Consider the following 23,886-nt stretch of genomic DNA (forward strand, 5'->3'; position numbering starts at 1 on the left):
CAGATTCTCCCTTTAAGGTAGATTTAAAAGAAGAATCTGAGCTCCCTAGTTTAAACACCATTGAAAGTGATGCTGTTTGGGGGTGGATTCCACTGGAGGTGTTTTGTGAGAGATGATGCTGACATTTGTTTGGTAAATGTTTTGCTGGGGGTGATTTGTGAGAGATTTACATGCTTAATACCCACTTGCACTGGCTTGGAGTTGTTTCTCAGGCTAACAACCTACCTCATAGGGTTGTTGTGATTACGAAATTAGGAAAAGAGTTGGTGGGGAGAGAGCCATGTGTGTTTTGCTGGGAGTGGGAGGTGTTTTGTGAGCTGGTACAAAAAATCATTGTCTGGTCATGGTGGGGGAGGGTGGCTGCCCATATGCCGGGCGGGGGGGGGGGGGGGGCGCCAAACTCAGGTTTTGTCCCCGGGCGCCAGTTTGCCTCGGTACGCCCCTCCGAGGGGGTCCTCCAGTCTGGCTGGCTCTGTGAAGGGGGCGGGGCCTCTCGGGGGGGGGGGGGCAACCGGCGAGGCTGCGCTGGCGCTTGCCGGCAGGGGGCGCTCCCGCTTGCCGGCAGGCGGGGCCGGGAGCCGCGTGGCAGCCAATGGGAGGCGCGGGGCGGGGGCCGTCGGGGCGGGCAGGCAGGCGGGGGTCGGCCGGCCGGCCGGTGGGTTGGCGGCGGGGCCGGGCGGCGGCGGCGGCGGGGATGGCGGTGTGGACGCGCGCGGGCAAGGCGGGCGGCGTGGAGGTGCTGGTGGGCGAGCGGTGGGTGCGGGCGCGGGCCGAGCTGAGCGGGGAGGCGCTGACGCTGCTCTCGGAGCCGCCCCACGACGGGCTGCCCAACGGCGGCGGGGCTGAGCGCGGCCGGGGGGCGGCGGGAGGGAGCCCCGCGGGGCGCATCCGGGAGCCGCCCGCCTCGCCCCCGCTGTCGGCCTGCGCGTCGCCGTGGGGAGGGCCGTCGGCGGGCCGGGCGGGCTGCGGGGCCGGGCCGGGGTCTCCTCCTCCTCCTCCTGCCGGGGGGGTGCGGCGGGTGCGGGTGGTGAAGGCGGAGGCGGGCGGGCTGGGGCTGAGCATCAAGGGCGGCCGCGAGAACCGCATGCCCGTCCTCATCTCGCGCATCTTCCCGGGGCTGGCGGCCGAGCGCTGCGGGGCCCTCCGCCTGGGCGACGCCATCCTCTCCGTCAACGGCGTCGACCTCCGCGACGCCACCCACGACCAGGCCGTGCAGGCGCTCAAGCGGGCCGGCAGGGAGGTCCTCCTCGAAGGTAGGCCGGCGCTCGGAGGCACGCCCGGGGGGACGGGGACGGGGAAGGGGTTTTCCCTGCAGGGGCGGACGCCGGGCTTGGGGCGTCCCGGGCGGGGGGAGGGACTCCATGGGATCGGAGCAAGGCCTGGGTGGGTGTGCGCGCCAGGAGCACCGGGCAAAACAGGTCGCGCTAACTAAGGCTGTGGCGGCGGTGGCCCTCGCCCTCCTGGGCCCGGGCAGACCAGAGGCATCCTTGGGGTCTGCGGCTGCCCCTTCCTGTGGGCACTCTTGAGGCACTTGGGATACTGGCCAGTCCCGGATTCCCCCCCCCCCCCCGACACCCTTCTCAGCTGCCCGTCATCCTGGACTGGCACCGGGAGCCCCATCGGGGATTTGGGGGCGGGGGGGGGGGAGATGCTTTGTATGATGGGACGTCCAAATGGAGCATCCTGCATCCACTTATGGCCAGCTCAGCCAGTGGCCATAAGTGGAGACTTTTCAAGTGGTGGATGAAGCTCAGCACATTCCAAGCCAGCGTCCAGGAAGGTCCGACACAGAGCACAAGCAGGCAGGGAGAACGGCTGAAACCAGGCGGCCATCTGAAATGTACCGACACTGGACCGCTATTACAAAAGGGGCTGTAATGTTATTCTAAGGATGTCCCTTTAAATCCCAGTGAGCAATTTGCCAGCGTTTGCAACATATAATATCAAGCTGTCTCTCCAAATTGATAGGAAATCCTCTGTAGCGGTTGCTAATAGATATATGTGAGATCCTTAATGAGTCCAACGTCTTCTGTTGATGAGTTTCTGGATGTAAATGCCCATTTCGTGCTTCCCTTCAAGGGTGCTTCATCAGAACCAGAGCTCAGTATCTGGAAAGCTTGTAAACAAAAGACATTATTCTCATTAAGGATTTTGTGCATATTTTTAGCAACTCCTACAGAGTGGGACTGCCGTAATACAGTGCGTGTTGTACATTGTGTATTGTTCAGTTTTGGGATTGAAAGTGACGTGTGCTGTTTAGTAGAACATTGAAGCACCTTTTGTAATAGTGGTAGGATACTGGTACATTTTAGATAGTGGACTTGCAGCGATTGTGGTGTTTGTGGTCTTGGCAGACTGCAATCCCTCTTTTGTTGGTAGAGAGCACAGTTAGCCAGCTGGGTGCTGGGCCAGTGGCTTGTGGTTCTGTGCTGTCCCCTAAGCCAGTCTTGGTAGTGCCCCCCCCCCCCCATTACACCACAGTCACCGATGTTTGGCTGACGCTCCTCGTGGTCCTGGGTGCTCTTGGATGGCCTCGGCCGTCTCTGCCCCTTCCTTTGCCCCCTTGCCTCTCCCTCTGCCACCTCAGTGGTCACAGCTGGAGAGGATGTGGGCTCAGAACAGGCGGTGTCTCTGCCACAGGCTGCTGAAGCCATGCTGCTCTCCTGGCCTTTATGGAAATCAGGATCAGGCGACTCAGACTTGGAAGGTTCCTCTCAGTGCCTGCTCTCCTGTGGCCTCTTTGCGCTAGGCTAAAATTACAGCTTGGAAGTGGGAAAGGAGAGGAGTGGTGGATTCTTGCAAGCTTGGCCACGGTTGGTCCGTGTGGACCCTGGCAAGTGGCTGAAAGAGGCTGGGGCCCCAACCATCCTCTGCTCTGGATAATGTTCCCAAACATCCAGGAATCCTTCCTCCTCGCAGCCTCTGGGCCCACGGATGTTTGTCCCAGTCCAGAGGAGTTGGCTGCTTCCCAGTAGAGCTTGGGCTGGGAAGGGGGAAGGGGAGGAGGTGGCTCAGAGGCCGCCCTTGGCTGCTGCCTGAAGGAAAGAGGATGTTGGTGGCTGATAAAGCAGCAGCCAACTCCCCTCAGGAGAAGCTGGACGGGTTGGGCAGTTCTGAAGCTGAGCATCTTCTCCCAAGGAAGCGGGGCGGGAGTGCAGCAAGGAAAGGAAACTCTGCGCATCATGGGTTGGGGAACACCCTGCAGCACGAGGGAGTGCTGGGGTCGTCTGCCCAGGGCCTGGAGGCTCAGCAACTGGAGAGCCTTTTTGCACCTTCATGGCACAGTCTGGCTTGAGCTGAGGCCAGCGGAGCTTTTCGCTGCTGCCTGCGGTGTTGAGCGAGGAGGCCCAGCAGGTGGCCGGCCGGTTGGGAGTCCGTTCATTTGCTGTGAATGGAAATGGTGCCCCAGGGGGAGGGGGGCTTGCCAAGCGGGAAGCCGGGCTATTTCTGTGCCTCTTGTCTGGGGCAGCTTGTGTGTGCCAAAGCCCCCGGCCTTTCTCACACCTGCAGAGTGGAGCACCAGCTGTGGGCAGGAAGAGTGCCTCCCTCCTCTTCAAAGCCAAGACACTCCACTTTCCATGCCTTTCTCTTTTGGATTCAGCCTGGCTTAATGAGGTGGCAAGAGTGCCACGTGCACCTGGCCCACAGCCACAGCTTTGGAGGCTGTTCCTCCCTGATGCCGCCTTTGCACACCTTGCAGGCCGTGTGGAGTGAACTCCTGGCTCTTGAGGGCCGCCTTCTGTCGTCCGGATCCACTCTGGGGCCGTTCTCCTCCAGCAGTGATGAATCAGTTAATGCTCTGGTGAGGAGGAGGCCACAGCGATCCCTTGCTTTCGCTCAGTGTGGGCAGATGCCAGGGCCTTGGGTAGCTTGTCTGGCGCTGGAAGGGCTGAGCTGCTTGTCCCGCCCGCCTCCGACCGGGGTGCTGGCAGGACCCGCCTTTGCCCCGCAGGATCAAGGAAGAAGTGTTTAACTTTGGTGACCTTGCCGGCAAGCAGCTTTGGGATCACATCTGGCGCCCAGCTGTGTCGCGGGGCTTAAGCGATCCTCATCCGAGGGCTGCCTTTTGGCCCCTCCCAGGGAAGACGGAGCCACTCTTGCCCAGCCTGCCTTGGCTGCTCTGGTTGCCAGGAGAGGGACAGATTAAATGGGGGGGGGGGAGTAATCCCTGGATCAAGGCTCCTCCTGCCTCCTGGAGGCTAATCTTAAATATTGGCGCCGCCACCTCCACTGCCGCTGCCAGAGCGCGATCAGGGAGGCTTTGGTTAACGGGATCAGGGCTCCTCGGTGGTCCTCCTCCTCCTCCTCCTCCTCCTCCTCCTCCTCCTCCTGCGTTGGCAGCTTGTAGTGGAGCCCCAGGAGCTGAGCAGGCATTTGAGCATCAGGGAGGGAGGAGGCAGCCATGAGTGGGCTGAGTGGCTGCCCCTCTGAGCCCTTGCAGTGGGGCCAGCCCTATGCCATGCCGGGTGGGTGACCTTTCACAGGAGGAGAATGTGGTGGCTGTGAACAGTGTGCTTTGTGGGGAGGGGCTCATGTAGGCTCACACCTGAGATCTGCAGGATGCAGTGGCCCGATCAGGGTGGGTGGGGTTGTGGGTGGACCTCTGTTTCTGTTCTTCGGCGGGATTGATTGATTCATTGATTGATTGATTCATTCATTCATTAAGAACATAAGAAAGAGCCTGCTGGATCAGTCCAGAGTCCATCTAGTCCAGCTCTCTGCTACTCGCAGTGGCCCACCAGGTGCCTTTGGGAGCTCACAGGCAGGAGGTGAAAGCAATGGCCTTCTGCTGCTGCTGCTCCCAATTACCTGGTCTGCTCAGGCATTTGCAACCTCAGATCAAAGAGGATCAAGATTGGGAGCCAGAGATCGACTTCTCCTCCATAAATCAATCAATCATTCATTCATTCGATTTGATAAACTGCTCTACCCCCCCAAGGGTTCGGAAGAGGGCTGCCAGGGCTGATCCGGGGGCCTCACGTGGCCTTTACCTCTCCCTATCCAGACTGAAGGAAGAGCCCTCAGGGAAAGGGTGAGGCATACAGCCAGGCACATCCCCTCCCCCCTCCTTGCAGAGAAAGTGGGGCAGACGGGTTGGTGGCCGACCCCCTTCGGCCTCCGAACAAAGAGCACAGCTCTGCCTCTCAGGCTTCCCAGCGCGACCACGTCCTGTCTTCTGTTAGTCCCGCACTTGGCCTGTTGTGCCTGGAAGAGACGGAGCCTCTAATGGCGCTTTCATGAGCTGTGTTTTCCAGCTAAACGAGCTGCTGCTGCTGCCATGTTTCTGGCCGGTGGCTGGTGGCCCATGGGCACGGGTGAGCCTCCGGGCACTTGCTTGCCTGCTGGTAGATTTGAATGCAGGCGAGCCGCTGTGCCTGGCTTGTGGCTGCTGCCTCTACCCAGGTTCAGGGAAGTCTGGCACCCCTCCGAGGAAGAGCTCATGAGGGCCCCTTCTCGTTTCTTGCCTTTTAGGGCTAAAAAAACTTTTTTTGCTTGGTGCTGGGAGTGTTTGAGAAACCAGAGGAGGCAGGGGGGGGCCCTCTCTCCAGGGGCGAGGGGCGTGCCGTCCCGCTCTGCTCTGGTTGTGTCCAGGATGAAGCCCAGCAGTGGGGGAGCTGCTCCCAGACTGGCCCCTCGAAGCCCTGCTATTGGATGAGGGGAGGGGGACACCTAGCGTGGTCTGGTTCTTACTCCCCGGATTGGGTAGCTTCAGCCTTGGATAGCCGTGATGCGACAGGTGGGTTTGCATTCATAGCGCTTATATGAAAGGGAACCATTCTGGTTCCATTTCTCCTGACACGTTTGGGTGTAGTCTAGCCAGAACTGGAGCAGGATAGTTTCCCATTTCTCTGGTAGTCCTAAAATTTCATCTGTTGTCACTTCGATCTTGCCCAGTTCTTCAGTTATCCACAAAAACAGGGGCTCCGATATGGGGTCTGCTTTACATTGTCTGCACTTGAAAATTGACACCAGGAACCTATGCCGTTTCTCTGCCGTCTCCCTGTCCTCCATAAGCAATCCAGTCATTTCTTGGCAATCCCAGTTTGGTTCCTTCCTGTCCATGTAGCTGAAGAAACACCTGTTGTTTGCCTTGACATTATTTCATAAGAACATAAGAACAAGCCAGCTGGATCAGACCAGAGTCCATCTAATCCAGCACTCTGCTACTCGCAGTGGCCCACCAGGTGCCTTTGGGAGCTCACGTGCAGGAGGTGAAAGCAATGGCCTTCTGCTGCTGCACCTGGTCTGCTAAGGCATTTGCAATCTGAGATCAAGGCAGATTTCCCTGTTTCCCCAAAAATAAGACAGGGTCTTTTATTAATTTTTGCTCCGAAAGATGCGTTAGGGCTTATTTTCAGGGGACGTCTTATTTTTTCCATGATTATGCCCCCCCCCCCCCCCCGTGACCAGATCAGCTGCACCGGGGAAGTAGGGCTTATATTTGGAGCAGGGCTTATATTTCAAGCATCCTCCAAAAATCCCAAAAAATCATGCTAGGGCTTATTTTCGGGATAGGTCTTATTTTCGGGGAAACAGGGTCGCAATCCACTCCTGGTCTGTGGGTTCGGATGAGATAGTGAAGGTCAGGAGGGGGGCGGGTTGATGCAGCTGCCCGGATCGGAGAGGGACCGAAGCGGGCCCCTGGCTTCCGCCCTGGGCAGGTCATGCCTGCAAAGTCATCCCAGTTATGTCAAACTTGTGCCTGTGCTTTATGAGGGGTCATTTTACACTGGCCAAGGAAAACGGAGAAGGCATTTCCTTTGAACGGACTTGCTCCGGAGGGAGGCCAAAGTACAACTTGTTATCATACTAGGGAGGGGCAGCGCATGGCTTGCCCTGGGCGGAGATCCAGCTTTCCGCAGAAGCCCAGCCTAGCCATGGGTGGTGGCCAGCCCTCTGCCCCGCTGCTTGTGCCTCTCTCATACGCCTCCTGGGTTCCGTGACCGCCCCCTTTCTTGAGGGCATCGCAGTGTCCTGTGGAAGCCCCCTAGTGTGGTCAAGTGGCACGGGTCCTGTTGTGCAGAGTGGGGTGGGCGAGGGGCTGATGGTCACCAGAGCAGGGCCTCCTTTGTGGGAAGCTGAGAACTGTTGGCCTTTCAGCTGAGAGACCTGCAGACAGCTGCCGACCTGCTTCCCAGGGCTCTGCTGCCCAGCTACAGGCCTTGGAAGGGGGCTTACTGGTTCTCCCTGCCACTTCTGGATGTGGGGGGGAGGGGCACTGGGAGCAGTGAGGAGACTGATGTGGTGTGGAAGTTCTGGCTCCCCGTTGGCCAGGGGTCCCTGGTACTGCTTGCCTTCATAGGAGCCAAGAGCGCCGTGGCTGTCCAGGCGAGCTCAGGGAGAGAGGGCCTGGGGTGTGGGCCTCCAGCTCCAAGCAGGAAGCCTGTCCAGCTCCCACAGAAGAGCAGAAGTCCAGGTGTTGGCAGTGCTACAGATGTGATAATGCTGGTTCCCCCAGATCAGGGGTAGGGAACCTGCGGCTCTCCAGATGTTCAGGAACTACAATTCCCATCAGCCTCTGTCAGCATGGCCAATTGGCCATGCTGGTAGAAACTGATAGAATGCTAGATAGGCTTATCTGGAAGAGCTGCAATTCTCAGAGGGACTCTAATGATTTCCTGGAGCAAGCAGGCGCTGTGGATGGAGGATTGACGCTGTAGCGTGGCTGGTGTCTGGACTTGAGAAGCAGGGCTGAGATGCCCCAGCCCCAGTGTGGCTGCTGGTGGCTTGGTGGCTGGAAGAGGGCTCTGCCAGCTGGGGGCATGCCCTTCCGGGTCTGGTGCAGGGAGGCGCCTCACCCTTGGCCTCCCAGCTGCCTTGGCCGGGTTGGGGGGGGGGCAAAATCCCTGGCTGTGCTGTGCTGGGGAAGGGCTGCGTGGCTTCAGTGGGCACAGCTTGGCGATAGGTGAGGGCGCTCCCCAGGGAAAGTGAATGCCTGAATCACAGCAGGGCCCCCTCTGCTGCCCTGCGTGACTTCTGCAGGAAGACCTCTTTTCAGAGGTGGGGGGTGGTTAAGCTGCCAGAGAGAGAGAGAGAGAGAGAGAGTGGAGTGTGTGCTGTTGATTTCCCTGTTGAGCTGAGAGGCAACCAAGGAGAATAGTTTTTTGGGGTTGCTGCCGCTGGACGGGACTCTTCAGTGCTCCCTTCCGGAGCTGCCAGCCATGGATTCCTGCCTGCCAGTTTCTTCCTCCTCCTCCCCCCCCCCCTGTAGCTGGCCTTTCCAATCCCTGGAGGGCCGGAGCGAGGGAGGCTTCACTTGGCCCCAGACCAGCCCTCCCCCTCCCTGCGTTCAGTTGGGGAAGAGTTTTTTTTTCCCTGTGATGCCTCCAGTTCCAGCCCAAATTCCCTTTTCCTGTGGAATAAACGTGTTTGCTGCTTTCCCCTGGACAGCGAAGAGAATTCTTTCACAACAGGCCAGCTGAGTTTCAGCACCTGGCAGGGAGGGAGGGTCAGCAGGCAAGCTCCTCCCCACTTGGTCTCCCGGCCCCACCTGTGCTGTGGGGCCCCCTGTTGCACTGGTGGCCCCCTGGGCTCCAGAGTCCCTTCCTTGGCTGTAGCAGCTCCTGGCCACTTGTCCACTTAGGGCTCGTAGGGCATTGGGAAGTCAGCAGGATCGTTGCTGCTGTAGGGACACGCCCCCCCCACCGCGCACCCTAACACCTCGCCCCTTCTTTGTGCTCCTAGTGAAATACATGCAGGAGGCCAGCCCCTACATCAAGAAACTGTCGCTTGTCTCGGATTTGCCGTGGGATGGGGCTGCCCCCCAGTCACCCAGTCTCAGCGGCAGCGACGATTCTGGATCCCCCAAGCACTACAGCCCCGCCAAGGACTTCAAGGTCATTCCCTTGAAAATGTGCTACGCTACGAGGAACCTGAGCATGCCAGATCTGGAGAACAGGTGAGCCAGGCCCAGAGGGCATTGTGGGAGGCAGGAGACACCTCCCCACATTGCAGCACCGTTCTGGGTTTTCAATGAGTCCCTGCGGCACGGCCTGGCTGCGGTCATGGAGTCAGAGCTGGGGGGCACCCGAAGGGTGTCATCAGCTCCCGTCCCTGCTGCCCGCTGAGGAGTGTCTGCCCCACAGGCTCCCTGAGGCCGTCCAGCCAGCTGTGGCAAGAAAAGTCTGGTTTGCTGCAGTTCATCCTGGCAGCCAGATGTGAGAAGCAGCAGCAAGCCGGAGTTGGTGTTGCCCATCAAAATGCAGATGCTGCTTTTGGGTGTGGATTGTGCCAGTTTGTGGGGGTGGGGCACGATCTGTTTTGGTAGGTGTGGGGGAGGGTGCTACTTATGGGGATCCCCAACTTGTTTTGGCAGCTGCCCAGGAGGGGGAACCTGCGGGGGGGGGGGGCGGCTTCAGCTTCCCCTCTTGGGACCAGCTGGTGGGGAAAGGTGAGGCTCTCTTTCTGTGCCACTGGGGTGCCCTGGTCTAGGAGGAGGGGGGGGCACTGTCGGCAGGGCAAGGCAGGAGGAAAGGGGGCGGAGGAGCAGGGTGTTGGGCATCTGCGCCGCTCCAGGCTGTCCTGGGAGTCAGCTGAGAGGGAGCCCGGCCATCCTGGGCAGCTTCCAAGACCTGGCCCTGCATCCCGTGCCTCACAAAGGCTTGCTGTGATTTTAGTGGCTTGGACTGCGCCTCATTAGTGGCTGTTGTCAAACAGGAAAGTGGACCCCCTGTGGCTGGAGACGGAGTGCCTCTGGGGGCCAGGTGTGCTGGGAGGAAGGCCCCCCTGCCCGTGGGCGGCTCCTGGCCTGGGATGGCAGCAGCTCTCCTGCTCTGCCCCCTTTGGAAGTTTGCCCTGTGCTGGCTTTGGGCGCGTCCAGCATGCAAACCTCATCCACCCGCTGGCAGCCTTCCCTCCACAAGGAGGAGACGAAGTTTGGCCCCCGGCCAGCTTGGACGAGCTGCAGAGGAAGCGGCGGCTCATCCGCCAGTTCCGCCCGCCTGCCCGGGTTGTCGAGGGGGAGGGGCAGAGGCAGGCGCTGCTGGCTTTGGTGGCCCAGGAAGAGAGGGCTGGCAGGCAGGCTGACCTGGGGGCTTTGTGCAGAGCAGTGTCTAGGCCTAGTGAGGGGGCTTCCCACAGAGCGGGGCCAGGTGAGCACGGAGCAGGTAGAGCTTTTCTCCCTCCACTTCTCAGCAACGGTTGAGCATGAGTGGGGGCAGGGGCTCAGTGATTGTGCCGCACAGAACTGGCCGGCACCCCTTGTCAGAGCACTGCTCCTCCTTCACAGCCCTGTTGCTGGCCTCCCGGTGTGCACAGTGGATGTGCAAAAGCAGTCCTGTTGCCATGGCCATGCTGTGCTGGGGGCGGGGGGGGGGGCTGCTGCTACTGGAGGGGCCGTAGCTCAGTGGAAGTGCCTCTGCTTGGCCTGGCTCAAGTCCCCGGCATCTCCGGTTAAAGGGATGCAGTCCCAGGCTATGTGAGCGACCCCTGCCGGAGCCCCCAGAGAGCTGCAGCTGGGCGGCGGAGACAGTGTTGACAACGGACTGCTGGGTGTCCAGCTCCATAGAAGGCCACTTTGAGTGCACTGAAGAAGCCACACGCCCCGGTGCTCGTGATGACACACGTCACAGGGGCACAGGCTGTCCTGGTCTCTGGGGACATCCCACCATACACGCGCAGTGGGAGCCATGCAGCCCCATCTATCTTGGCCCCTTGGTAAGGATAGCCATCCAGGGGCGTGGGGAAGACGTGTCCCTCTGAATGCTGAGCTGGGAGCCGAGATGTAGCCGCTTCTCTGCCGCTGATGGGGCGTTAACAAGCACACTGCCTTGTGAGGAGTCCCTCCCAAGAGTGGCGAAAGGCCGAGGGTGGGCTGGCTTTTGTGGCTCTCCACTCCTTGCTGGCCAGCTTTGCTGGAGGGAGCTGGGTCCAGCCGGCCCCCCTCTGAGCCCACGCCACCCTCTGCCCTCCCTCCCTCCCTCCCTTCCCCTGCAGGTTGATAGAGCTGCATTCCCCCGACTGCCGGAACACCCTGATCCTCCGCTGCAAGGACTCGGCCTCGGCACACTCCTGGTTCATGGCCATCCACACCAACATCATGGCTCTCCTCCCACAGGTGTTGGCTGAGCTCAACGCCATGCTGGCCGCGGGCAACAGTCCAAGGAGCGGCAGGGAAGTTAAGCAGGTGGCGTGGCTGGCCGAGCAGGTAGGCGGGGAGGGGGCAGGGGTGCCTGGCTGGGCCCCAGGGGGCAGAAATGCTCCTCCGAAGGCCGGTTGCTGCCTCAAAAGCGATGACCGCTCCACCCTCGTGGGGGGCCAGGGGGACCTTTGAGCCCTTTGGGGGGAGGGGACATGGGGCCACCCCTGGGTGTTTGGCCTGTTGCACGGACATGTCAGCCTCACCCCTCGACCTGCCAAGAGGCCCCGGAGCTCCCAGTCAGTGGCAACCCAAAAGGCCCCTTTGGCTCCCTGCCTAGCCTGAGGGGACAAACAGGAGATTTTGCAAAAACCGCTCTGAAGTGTGTGTTTTTTAAGGTGCTCTGGGGTTCTTTTGATCCGCAGAGGGGTTTTTATTCAGTGAAGACGGTGCGTGGAGGGGTGGGGGTTGTGGGAGGGTGGTCAGAGAGAGTCCCTCTACCCCTGCTTTGGCCCAGGTTGAAGCGTTGGAGCCGGATGTCTTTGCTGGCTCCGTTGCAAACATGGACGCGCTGGGAACGTGCATCCAAGGCTGAACTTGGAAGGCTGCTCTTGGCTGTGGTTCAGCTTGCCGGGGTCCCCGCCCTCCAGTTCTATGGAGAGGCCCACATTTCTCAGAGTAAAAGTCATGCTTGGTCAAGCGGTGGAACAGCCAGGAATTGTCCAGAGGAGGGGAGCCCGTTCGAGAGGCGTCCTCCACCCTGGGCTGGCTGTTCAGATCGCAGAGGCGGATGTCCTGATACCCGTGGAGCTCCACGGGCAGAGGGCAAGGAGGCGGTGCTGGCTGAGAAGGCAGGGGGCTGGATGCCTCCTTGGGGACGAGGGGATGCACAGCGGAGGCCCCGGCAGGACTCCCCCCCACCCCCTGCCAGCTGAGGCAGCCAGGTGCCTCTCGGGCAGGCTGGAAGGGGCCCAGGGCTTGGCTCACGCTGGCCTTTGTGGCGCACCGGCACAGCCAGTGAGACCCCATTCCGTGCAGAGGGGCACTCGGGGGTTTAATTGCTCCTGTCCTCGTAAGTGGGGGCCCCACATCTCCCCACTGTTGGGCAGGAGGGGGCAGTGTTACCCTCAGGCTTCTGGGTGGGTTCCAGAGGATGGAGCTGGGGGAATGCAGAGGTTGGTCATCCCGCCTCCCAAGCCCGGATCATTGTGTGTTCTGTCAGCTTCTGGCAGTAGTGAGATGCTTGTTGCTTCTGGAGGCAGCCCCCCAGCACACACCCCTTTCTTCCCCCCCCCACCCCCTTGGCTTCCCGCAGACCAGGCTGGACGGAGGAAGGCAGCGCTGGCAGCCTGTTCTCGTGGCTGTGACGGAGAAGGACTTGCTGCTGTACGACTGTGTGCCACGCACCAGGGACGCCTGGGCAGCCCCCTGCCACAGCTACCCGCTCCTGGCCACCAGGTAGGAGGGGGTGAAAGGAAGCTCAGGCGGAGGGTGGCTGTTGCTCAGGCTGCAGGCAGGAAGGGGCGCCCCCAGGAAGTCTAGCAAAGCGGCCCCTCCTGGTTCACGGGCCTGCAGTGAAGGCCTCAGCAGGGCCCAGAGGCTGGCCACTGACACGGCACCTTGGCCTGGTGGAGTCCTGGAGGTGTTTTCTGCTCTCACGGGTGGCCACAAAAGTTGCTATTTGTCGGCTGTGACTGAAAAGGGCCTCTGAGTCTGGCACTCGTGAGACCGTTTCTGGACTCAAGTTTTGTTGCAAGCCGGTCCCTCTGTGCCGAAGGCCGGGGAGTTCTGGCTGCAGAGAGGCTGCCTTCCCTGAAGGACTAGTGAAGGTCTGCCCTTCCAGCCTGGCAGGAGGAGTGCCTGGCACGGGCTCTGCTGCGAAGGATGCCTCTTTCTTTTGCCCAGACGCCAGAGAGATTTTTGCACAGGGGAAGGGCAGCATCGGGCAGAAGAAGCTGCTGGCCGAAACCACCGGGGCTTTCCCTCAGAGATCGCTGCCTGGGGCAGGAGGGCAGTCTCTCTGATTAAATGCCCAGAGCCTCCAATGGTGGGCTTGCAGGCTGTGCCTGTCGGGGTAACTCGTTCAAGCCCAGCTGGGTTTCTGTCACTGGCTAGAAGCTCCCCCTCTGAGCCCGCCCTGCAAAAGGGAGGGTCAGCCCTGCACCTGGATCCCATTAGGCATTCTCCCAAACACCCAGCCGGCCAAAATCCTAGGAAAAACCAGTCACGAGCCAAGCTGCTCAACCCCCCCCCCCCATTCCGGCAGTTTCAGGTCTCTGAGCCCTCCCAGATGTTCCCGTCTCGTCTTGAAGGACGGGTTCTGATTAGCTCTGCTGACCTCGCCCGCAAAACGAGAGAGAAGCGAAGGCTTCTGCGTGGCCCCCACAGCCCCGGCTGGACTGTAGCTGCCTTGTTGATGGTGCCGCTTCCTTCTGGCAGGCTAGTCCACTCAGGTGCCGGACGCAGCTCTCCCTGCATGGGATCTGACCTCACATTTGCCACGAGGACGGGAACTCGTCAGGGCATCGAGATGCACGTCTTCCGTGCAGAGACGCACCGGGATCTCTCCTCCTGGACCCGAATCCTGGTCCAAGGCTGCCATTCGGCTGCAGAGCTGATCAAAGAGGTGTCTTTAGGTATGTCACTGGCACGCACACACACACACACACACACACACACACACCCCACCCCCAGCAAAGCCCCGGGTTTCTGTTCTGAGCTGCTTGTGGCCAATGGCCCAGCTCCGTGCCCTTGTGCAGGGTCCCCCAGAGTGGGCGTCTGGTTCCTGTGCTCTAGAGGAGAGGCTCCAGAGAGGCACGTGCGTTTTCTCCTTGCTGCCAGGGCAGAATGCTCCCCCAGGGCCTGCTGTCAGCCAGGCGGGGCAGCTATTTTATTTTATTTTTATATTTATATACCGCCCTCCCCGAAGGCTCAGGGCGGTTTCCATCAACAATAAAAGTTTAAAACATGGTATATATAATTTACCTAAAATACTAAACTATAGATGGCTTCAGCTCATCTTTCCCCCTTTATGAACCCACGGGAGGCCGGATGTTTTTTGGCAAGTTGACATCATCCCGGCTGGCCAAACGCCTGGCGGAACAGGTCCGTTTTACAGGCCCTGTGGAAACTTTGTAAGTCCCGCAGGGCCCTGATCTCACCTGGAAGCCTGTTCCACCAGGTAGGGGCCAGAGCCTCTCTGATCTCCTACTCCTGCAGGTGGTTGTGGGATGGACTGCCCAGAAGTCTGAGGAATTGCATATGGAACATTATCAGGAGGAAGCAGATTGCTAAGCACTTTTGTGATGGGGTGGGGAACACACTCCGCACTCCCAGGGTTGGCTCTCATGGCTGGGTGGGGCTGGCTTTCCATTTTCAAAAGTATGTGTCTGGGGAGTGTGTTTGCCCCGGTATCCAAAGTGTGCCTGTGCCTGGGATGAGGCCTCGGTTCTGGTGCTCCCCCAAGCAGGGCAGAGGTGTCACATGGCCAGGCTGGCTGGCTCTCCCTCCCTCCGGGCTGCCTCTGGACCTCTCTCCAAGCCAGCCTTGAGCCTCAACAGGCTTGAACCTTGAGCCTCACATTGGCCGTGCTGTTCTTTCCTGAGGCTCAGGCTCCCTCTAGCGTCTGCAAGAGAACTGCAGCCCTCTGTCCTCCAAGCAGGATTTGTAGGCGCCAGAGACTCCCCAAGTCTTAGCATGGGAGAGAAGGTTGGAGTTTTCCCTGGCTGCTGCGGACAGGAGTGTCTGGTTAAGAGCATGGCAGGCAGCACCCTGCAGACTCCGGAGGGTTGGTGGTTTGCCTTGACTGCAGGCTGTCTATGATGTCCATGCAATGGCATCACCCTGCCTCTTCATTTTTGTAAGACCCACTAAGTATTTGGCCCGCAGGCCCTCTTGCCTCTGGGCTGGCTTACTGGGGTAGGTAGAAATTGTGGGCATCCATCAGTGTGGTGGCTGAGCGAGGATTCTGACCAGGGGGGTCTCCATTTCCAAACTGCATGAGGTTTCTTTGCCCCCCCCCCCCCCCAAGTCATTCTGGAAACCACTTGTGCTCCACCTGTGCATCAGACACCCAGAACAGCCTGTAGGATATCCTGGTTTTCTGGCCATCTTGATGGCAGAATGGAGTGAACCCCCAAAGCATTTATTTTACTTTCATGAATGTGCAGTCCTGAAGATGGAAAGCCCCCTCCCCACCCAAAAGGGCCAACCCTTGAAACGTGGAGTGTGCTCCCCACCTCATGGCAAGGGGCCTCCGGGGATAGGGCGGTATAAAAGTCCAAAGAATAAATAAAATAAATAAATAAGGCTGCTTACCAATCTGCCTCCTCCTGATAATATTCCGTGCCGTCCCTCCAACTTCCAGGCAGTCCAGCCAGCCAGAGCAGCTCACACCTGACCCCAACTTCCAGGGGGAAATCGTTTTTGAACGTGGTGACCTGCTCCGTCAGTTGGCTGCTGGTGCACAGTTGTGGCAGGCTGGCCAACGGTCAGCCAAATGGTATTGCCGCTGGGAGCAAAACTCTTGCCTCTGCTGAGATGGGCAACTTCTTCCTGGTCTCTGCACAGCCGTCAGTGGACTGGAGTCATTTCCCGTTGAGCATCAGCCGTGCCTCAGCCAGATTGTGTGGATGCAACAAGCAGGGGCTGCCCCCCCCCCCCCCATATGTCTCCCGAGCTGCGGCACGTGGCTCTGGTGAAAAACAGAGGAACAAAAATGGGCTAGAAAGGTTGAGAAAACAAAACAACAGTGCGAGTTGGTAATTTTTATAATGAGACACAGTGCAAATATTGTACGATGCTATAGCAACGTTTTTCGTTAGCGTTAACGGTTTCCTTCTGGCGCAGGCTGCGTGTTGAACGGCCAGGCCGTCCGCCTCCAAATCCACTATGAAAACGGCTTCACTGTCTCCAGAGAGGAGGGAGGCTCTGCCAGCATCCTTTTCTGCTACCCGTTTGAGAAGCTGAAAATGTCGGCAGATGACAGCATCAGGAACCTCTACTTGGATTTTGGGGGACCAGAGGGGGAGCTGGTAAGTAGCAGTAACAGTGACAAGCCTTTATTGGCATAAAATAAACATACAAAATAAGCATACAAAATTTGCCCATTATTGCTCACAGTTATAGACACTGGTACTAAAATATATACATAGTCCTTCTGTAACTATAGGACATTCCTTCAGCTAAGTTGACTCACTTAAACGTCATCGAATACTGACAGAAGCTAGAAAAATTACTGCTGGCTATATGTGGTCATAATACATAGACATTGATTGGTATTCATCTAGACCAGTGATGGCGAACCTTTTCGAGACCGAGTGCCCAAACTGCAACCCAAAAGCCACTTATTTATCGCAAAGTGCCAACACGGCAATTTAACCTGAATACTGAGGTTTTAGTTTAGAAAAAACGGTTGGCTCCGAGACGTGCTTTACTCAGGAGTAAGCTTGGTGGTAGTCGGTGGCTTTGCTTTGAAGCAACCATACAACACTTCAAATGGGTGAATCATGACCCTAAGAGCAACCGAGCTTACTCCTAGGTAAAGGATTGTGCTTTAGTTCTTCCCATGAAAATCAGTGGGGTTTAACAGCACTTAACAGGGTTACCGACACGTCGTGCCCAGCGGCCCAGGCCAGCCTATATGTATTGGGGGGGGCGATTTTCTGGCCCCCCCCCCCCACATGACGAACTCTGTGCACCCGTGCCCATAGAGAGGGCTCTGAGTGCCACCTCTGGCACCCGTGCCATAGGTTCGCCACCAATGATCTAGACTTACGTCTATTATCGTTAGCAGAAATTTTGCTACATTCTCGCAAACTGTGGGATCCATGTTGTTCAAAAGCATAGGTATCTTAAGAGCATCAGTTAGATTGTTATACAGAAATGGGATAAGTGCAGATTGCGACATTCTGATTTTTGCAAACCTTACACAATGAAAGAGGGTATGATCGAGTGTCTCCACCTGACCCATATTGCATGGACATAGCCTCCTCTGTTTATCAATTTGTTGGTAAGTAGCAGAGCACGCCCAAATGCCCCCTTCCCGTGCCTGCTGGGTCCCAGGCGGTTGAGACGAGTCGCAGCCATTTCAGCAAGGCAGGATTTCATTCCTCATCCTGAGAGAGCTCTTGAGAGGCACGCCCGTGCTCCATTTCTCACAACCCAGTCCAGCTGTGCTCAGCTGAAGCATGTCTTGGTCTGCAGTCTTGTCCTCGGCCACGTGCCTAGTTGTGTTCCGCTTGAGCTGGATCGTGGCTGTTATTCTGAGAGCCAGGACAGTGGCCGGTGGACCCCATTCTCTTCTAGTGCACACCCTTCCTTGCCGTTTTTGCATCAGGGCATATTTATGAAATGATTGTGAGTGCCTCGTAGAATTGCTTGTTTTTAATTCTTAATTATGTGTTGAAGCATTTATATCTCACCTTCCTTGTGGTTCAGGATAGCTTTTGATAATAGAAACATTTTAGCTGAAAAGAAAATCACAAGCCCCAAATCTTGCCCCCAAAAGACGCTGCCCACCAATGCCTGTCAAAAGTCCTGGCAGGCTGGCAAGCCTAGTGGCACTTCCAGAAGACCTCCAGGGAGCCCCCCCGCCCCTCTTCACGGAGCCCCTCCCACAGAGCCAGTTGCTTTCTCCCCAGTGACCACGGCCAGCATGGTGCAATGGTTAGCTCACCAGGCTAGGATCAAAGAGACCCATGTTCGAATCCTTGCCGCTGCCTTTTCAAAACCCTGGCCTGACATCTGCTTTTTCTTTGGTGTGCAAGAAAGTGACGTTGCCGTGTGCTGCTTCCTCCGCAGGCGCTGGAGCTGCACTCCTGCCCGAAGCCCGTCGTGTTCATCCTGCACACGTTCTTGTCAGCCAAAGTGACCCGCATGGGGCTGCTGGTGTAGCCGCCGGGGGTCGCCTGGAGAACCTCTGCGGGGGCTCCTCCCAGCCTCAGTGCCTTGTCCCGGACTTGCTGCCTGTTGGATGCTTTGCCTGCCAAAGACCCGTGGCCACGGAGGGCTGCTGCTCTTGCTGGATGCTGTCCTGAGAGAGAGGTGGCCGCAACAGACAGAGGAGAACGACAACTGTGGGCAGGGGGGGCACTGCCCTTGCTTGCCCTCTGTTCCTGGCGGCTGGCTGCAAGAGGGCAGGTGGGAGGAGGAGGAGGAGGAAGCGCCCAGCATTTCAAAGCCATTTCTTCTGCTGCTGCTGCTTGCCAAACGTGCCTTTTGGTGTCGGAAGAGGAGACACTCCGCTGAGGGACAAGCCAGAGGCGTCCTGGATCCAGCCTTTTAGGGCTTCGTTCTGCACCTCTTGTAGGCAGGGGGGACGGTACTGGGGGGGGCTTAACCATGGAGGGCAGGTGGGTCAGAACTCCCCCTCCCTCCCTTTTGTGCCAAAGATCCGATCAGAAAGGGGAATGCTCCGTTTTGCCCCATTTGAGTGCTGGCCCCCTGTGGCGGCTTGAGAGCGGAGTTTCTTCTTGCCCCAGCCCTGGTTTAGGGAGGGCAGACTCGAGAAGCCGTGGGGCATGGTGCAGGTGGCCTTTGTGGAAGACCGAGGACCCCTCCTGCCTGGGTTGGGGCTGGCGTGGCCAGGCACCTTCTGCCGGTTCCGACTTGACAGGGAGACGCCCTCTGGCAGCCTGGACTTCGAGCGGCCGATCCTTGCAGGTCCAGAGCCTCGGCCAGGGAGGTTGGGGATCTCCCAGCATGCTCCTGTCTCCGTGCTGGCCTGTTTCTAGCCCCAGCCTTGGGGGTCTTTCTCACTGTGATCACCTGAGCTGGACAGTGCAGAGCCTTAAGCCAAGAGATTCCTCCTCCTCCTCTGTTTCCTCAAGGAAGAGGCTGGTGGGGGAGGGGGTCACGGCAGTCACGTGGGTTTCAACTCCCTTTCAGGTCTGCCTTTGCTGCCACAAGGACTGGCAGTTTCACAGTTAACCAAAAGGAGAGATTCATGTCTTTGGTACCAGAACGCAGACCTTCCTTTTGGCCCACGAGACGCTGCCTTTCCTTGGCCCACAGACCCACTGAGTCCCTTGGCCCCAATGCCAGGGGCAGAGATGGGGGAGGCTGCAAAATAGTTCACCCTTTGCTGTGACTGGCAAGCCCAAAGTGCCTTCTTCTTCTTCTTCTTCTCCCAGAGTGGGAGAGAGCCTCCTTCCCAGACTGCCATCCAGGGGCTCCAGGCTCAAGAGAGAAGCTGCAGAATGGAAGCTTCTCACAATCCAAAGGAACAGCTTGCTTAGCTGGGGGGTGGGGGTGGGCAGATCAGGTGGAAGCTATGGACCAAATTGCAGAGGGGGGGGGAACCCCCAGGTATTGATGGGGCTGCTGGTGCTTCTGAAAGGGAGCATCCTGGGCAGGGGAGGGACGGGGCTGACTGGCCAGAGAAATGGGCTGAAGTCAGGTGCTGCGTCCAGGAGCATCTCCTCCTGCCTAGTTGCAGCCAGGAAGACTGCACTGGAAAGGTGAAGTTCTGCTATCGGATTTGATATGCAGAGTTGACTGCAGTAGCCTGCAAATCTGAAAGGTTTTCCACAGAAAGTGGGTGCTGAAGGGAAAGTAGTCTGGTCTAGTGGGTGGGGGAGAGAAGAGGCAGAGAAAACATGGCATCCTTTCCCACAGGCCTTGGACGTCATCTAGCTGTAATCAAGCACCGGGGACGTAGGAGGTTAAGAGCTCGTGTATCTAATCTGGAGGAACCGGGTTTGATTCCCAGCTCTGCTGCCTGAGCTGTGGAGGCTTATCTGGGGAATTCAGATTAGCCTGCGCACTCCCACACACGCCAGCTGGGTGACCTTGGGCTAGTCACAGCTTCTCGGAGCTCTCTCAGCCCCACCCACCTCACAGGGTGTTTGTTGTGAGGGGGGAAGGGCAAGGAGATTGTCAGCCCCTTTGAATCTCCTGCAAGAGAGAAAGGGGGGATATAAATCCAAACTCTTCTTCTTCTTCTTCTTCTTCATTATCTGCCCCAGGTTTGCTACACCAGAGGAGGTGACAGAGAAGCAGGACATGACGTTCCCAGCCTGGAGAAAGGCAGAGTCCCCCCGCAAGGGCTGATCAGGGTCTCACGCCTCTCGACTCACCCATTGGGGCCAGCCAAAGGGCAGCGCGGCCTTCGCTGAGTGGGGGCAGGAACAACCTTGGCTCTTAGTAAGCTGCAGGGTCTGGGGGTAATGTTGGAGATGCCAGAGGTTTTCCAGATGGTCCCAGCTGCCTCCCCCCACCCCTTAAATGGCAGGGCAAGGGCTGAAGTCTGTTCTCAGCCAGACTGTTTTTGACACTAGCAGGGGTAGCTTTTTGGCATGGCCAGCAGTGTGCGTGTGCTCCGCGAGAGCTTTTTTGCGAGAGCCCCCCGTCCAGCAGCCGCCTCTTACTCGCCTGTTAGATGCAGCTCCCAAGGCTGTCCTTGGTCTTTATATCAGTACGCTGTTCCAGGCTGTATTTGGAGACACTAGTAGTTAGTTTACAATTTGGGCGTCTTCGCCTCCTGCAGCACGTAATCCTTGTGGTTCCCTTTCGGTGCTGCTGTGGTGGCTGCCAAAGGCATCCCTCCCACAGGGACCAGGCCAGCACCACAGATGCCTTTGCCGTGTGGCTCCCTGTGCTGCGGAGTGCATGGAAGTCAGCAGGCCGGTTGGTGTTAACACAACTGCTGACATGACAGCAACAGCCACGAGCCAGTTCAGGCAAGCACAGGCTGCTTCTATGTGGCAGGGATGCTCTGCGTGGCTTTTGTTGCCCTCTGGGGACGCAGAGGCGTTTGCCACAGCAACGGAGTGTCCAGGCAGAGATTTCACGCCTGCTAACCTCACCTCGACTTTCCTCGGCCGTCGGGCAGCACCAGAAAGCTGCTTTGGGCGTTTTGGACGTATCCGCAACTGATGTACTCTTTGGCATCGTAACGTTCTATTGGCTTCTCTGAATTCTGAGCATTTTTTAAAAGTCTTCCTCTTCTTTCGTTGCAGAGATAGAAGGGAATAGGCATGTCTCCATGACTTCCTTAAAGATTGGAAGCAGTGTATTTTAGGGAACTTTTGGGTGTGGAATAATCTAATAAAGCCAGAAGTGAAGCAAGGTCGGTACTTGGATGGGAGACCACCAAGGAAGACTCTGCAGAAGAAGGCAATGACAAACCACCTCTGCTGCTGCTCACTTGCCTTGAAAACCCCTTGCTGGGGCCACCATACGCCAGTTGTGACTTGTCAGCCCTTTACAAACACATTCAGAGGAACTAGTAGATTGTCACCCTACTAAAGATGTCAGTTGCTGACTATTTTTTAAAAAAACAAGGGGCCTCCAGCGGCCGGTGAGAAGGGGGCGGGGGGTTGAAGAAGGGAAATGGTGCGGATGCTGAGGAAACCTGCAAAAATTATCTTCCCAGCAAGATTATGCCAGGGTTGAGAAAGGTGTCAGTGAGGCTAAGAGCACACTGAAAGTGGGGGGTTCAGGGAGGATGCTGGGAAAACAACAACCCTGCTCTGTTTTGCTGGCCAAACGAGCAAAATGTCCCTGTGGCAGCAGTTGAGATGGGCTTTTAAAAAATGCACAGGAAAGCAGACCTCGGCAAACAGTTGGCCCCACCACGCAAATAGCACTTTTCCTGAAAGGTTAGTACTTCTGTGCCTAAGGGAGGCTTCCCAGCACAGAAAAAGTGTGTCTGGTCGCCTTATCCCCGAACAGTAGGCAGTTGAGGAGATGGATGTGTGTCTAAGAAACCTATATACCGATCAAAATATATAGTTATACTCATAGTATAAGCTGTTATGGTGGCTTCAATGGGAAGTTGAGTACACTCATATTTCTCAACATACGTAAAATGCAATATACACAATGCTTATTAATATTTCTATTCTCAATAGACTCCCTCGGAAGGAGTGTTGTAATCACTCCTTATGTGCTAAACACAATTTGCACAATTTGAATTCAGCCACGTATCCAAAACAGTAATACACACTGAAGGATAAGAACCTTGCAAATATAAGGAGAATACCATTAATTTGGATATGGACATATGAAGAGCAAAATTGTTCATTTTTCATGATACGTTGGACTGAGCCGGGTGCAAATTGTGTTTAGCACATAAGGAGTGATTACAACACTCTTTCCGAGGGAGTCTATTGAGAATAGAAATATTAATAAGCATTGTGTATATTGCATTTTATGTATGTTGAGAAATATTAGCGTATAATACATTGAAGCCACTATAGCAGCATACGTGAGTCTTGTATATATTTTTTCGGTCCGGTTTCTTAGAGATGGATGTGTGCCCTGGAGCATTCCTGGTCATTCCACCAGGGGTCTGGCAGCTTCCGAGGTGGGGCCTGCTTCCCTTGGGGCGGGGGGGGGGGGGGGGCAGGGAAAGCCTCGAGCTTATTCTTGCTGGTGACCTCTTGATTGCCTTTCAGCCGATGTGCTGCTTAGTTTTCTTTGGTCCCTGACTGGCGTCGGTCTGTTCCGGGGGTCTCCTCTGCTTCTAGAACTAGTAGCTAGTTTACAGTTTGGGTAAATGCAACTTCCCAGGCCCAAAGTGCCAAAGATAAGATTTCCTTGTAGGATCTCTTAGAACAACTTGCACAGAAACCACTACAAAGCAATTGTCTGTTCCACGCGTGTTCTGTGTGGGGGCACATGTGATATCGTATGATATTTGCTATTCAGGCACAGTTAGTGATGCTGCCACATGCAATCTCAAATGTACAACCAACTTTATTTTTGTATTCTTTGTAAATGCTATTTATACAAGAGTGACTCCCCACCTCTGCAGTTTTTATTCTCAAGTCTTAAGAGTCTCCAGGTGACCAGTATCCAGGTAAACCAAGCAAGGATGCTTGGGCAATTTTGGAAGGACCTGAAGCCGTAAGCCTTTGAGAGCTCTGTATACGCTAGAGATGCGTTAACCACCTCCACCTTCTGGGTTATGTTGATTATATAGTATTGTACATTACAATGGCAAGATGACCAATGGCAAAGGTAGCCTTTGTGTGGTGTACAATAAAGGTGTGGATACCTTTAGTCTGAATTCTTTGGCTTGTGTTTGCGGGAGAAGTGAAGCACTTCAGAACAACGTTCAGAACACAACCATGAGTTCCATTGGGAGCAATTACTTATTACCTATTGGTATGTAAAGCCCACATTTTCTCATAAAAAATGGCTGTGTATTTTCAGTTAAAATAGCATTATTTTTGTCAGCTGCAAGATACGTCCAGAAACCTCCTGGACGTTCAGAGGTAAGATTCATGCAAAAAAGCTTGCGGCTGTGTGTATTATACTGACCCCAGAAGAAAACACCTGTCAGCTTTTTTTCCCAGTCTCTGTGCAAACAATAGACATACAGGAACACCATAACTTACCCCGTTCTGTGCAGACGGGAGACGGAGAAAGCCAGATCTTCTTCTGTTTGCTGGGAATCTCTCTGGACCGGGTCTCAGCTGCAGAAGCCTCCTTTCCTTTTCCCCCTGAAAAGCACAAGGCCACACGTCCCCCTGGGCCTCCCCCCCCCCCAGCTATCTTCCTCCGGTTCCTCCAGGGGTCTGCAACCTGCGGCTCTCCAGATGTTCATGGACTACAATTCCCATCAGCCCCTGCCAGCATGGGGCTGATGGGAGTTGCAGACCCCTGCGCCAGCACAACATTAATCCCAAGGACCTCGTTTGCCGCTGCTGCTCGGCTGCATCCCACGACGACCGTCCCCAGGTGCTCCCCCCACTTGCCCGCCCCTGCCGGAGAAAAGGGCACGACGCCTCCACTCACCTGCTCAGGGGGGCTCAGGGGTCCCCTGGAGTGAAGCAGCAGCAGCAAAGAGCCTTCTTTCCGTC

General features: G+C 56.9%; 1 protein-coding gene and 1 long non-coding RNA gene across 3 annotated transcripts; both read left to right on the plus strand.

Annotated features, from left to right (window-relative positions):
* The first annotated feature begins 671 nt into the window (after positions 1–671).
* SNTB2 (syntrophin beta 2) lies at positions 672–19,853 on the plus strand. Of its 2 annotated transcripts, none has more exons than XM_048515825.1 (7): positions 672–1,253; positions 8,686–8,899; positions 10,936–11,146; positions 12,393–12,535; positions 13,517–13,713; positions 15,926–16,110; positions 17,845–19,853. In XM_048515825.1, the coding sequence occupies exons 1-7, from the start codon at positions 695–697 to the stop codon at positions 18,112–18,114; spliced, it is 1,779 nt and encodes a 592-aa protein (XP_048371782.1). In that variant the 5' UTR covers positions 672–694; the 3' UTR covers positions 18,115–19,853. The 2 variants fall into 2 exon arrangements, with proteins under 2 accessions (XP_048371782.1, XP_048371783.1); XM_048515826.1 differs by having other exon boundaries at positions 17,879–18,111.
* A 57-nt stretch (positions 19,854–19,910) lies between these two features.
* On the plus strand, positions 19,911–23,083 carry LOC125443603. The gene is made up of 2 exons (XR_007246148.1): positions 19,911–21,772; positions 22,325–23,083. It is a non-coding gene; the product is annotated as an uncharacterized LOC125443603 (long non-coding RNA).
* Positions 23,084–23,886: the final 803 nt, after the last annotated feature.

This window comes from Sphaerodactylus townsendi, linkage group LG14 (assembly GCF_021028975.2).
Source record: "Sphaerodactylus townsendi isolate TG3544 linkage group LG14, MPM_Stown_v2.3, whole genome shotgun sequence".
NCBI lineage: Eukaryota > Metazoa > Chordata > Lepidosauria > Squamata > Sphaerodactylidae > Sphaerodactylus > Sphaerodactylus townsendi.

What these genes read in the sequence shown, in the direction of transcription:
- SNTB2 (XM_048515825.1), top strand. Translation starts at nt 695, where the DNA reads ATGGCGGTGTGGACGCGCGCGGGCAAGGCGGGCGGCGTGGAGGTGCTG. An exon ending in TGGCGTGGCTGGCCGAGCAG is followed by an intron (nt 11,147 to 12,392) that starts GTAGGCGGGGAG and finishes GGCTTCCCGCAG; the next exon opens with ACCAGGCTGGACGGAGGAAG. An exon ending in GGGGACCAGAGGGGGAGCTG is followed by an intron (nt 16,111 to 17,844) that starts GTAAGTAGCAGT and finishes TTGGTGTGCAAG; the next exon opens with AAAGTGACGTTGCCGTGTGC.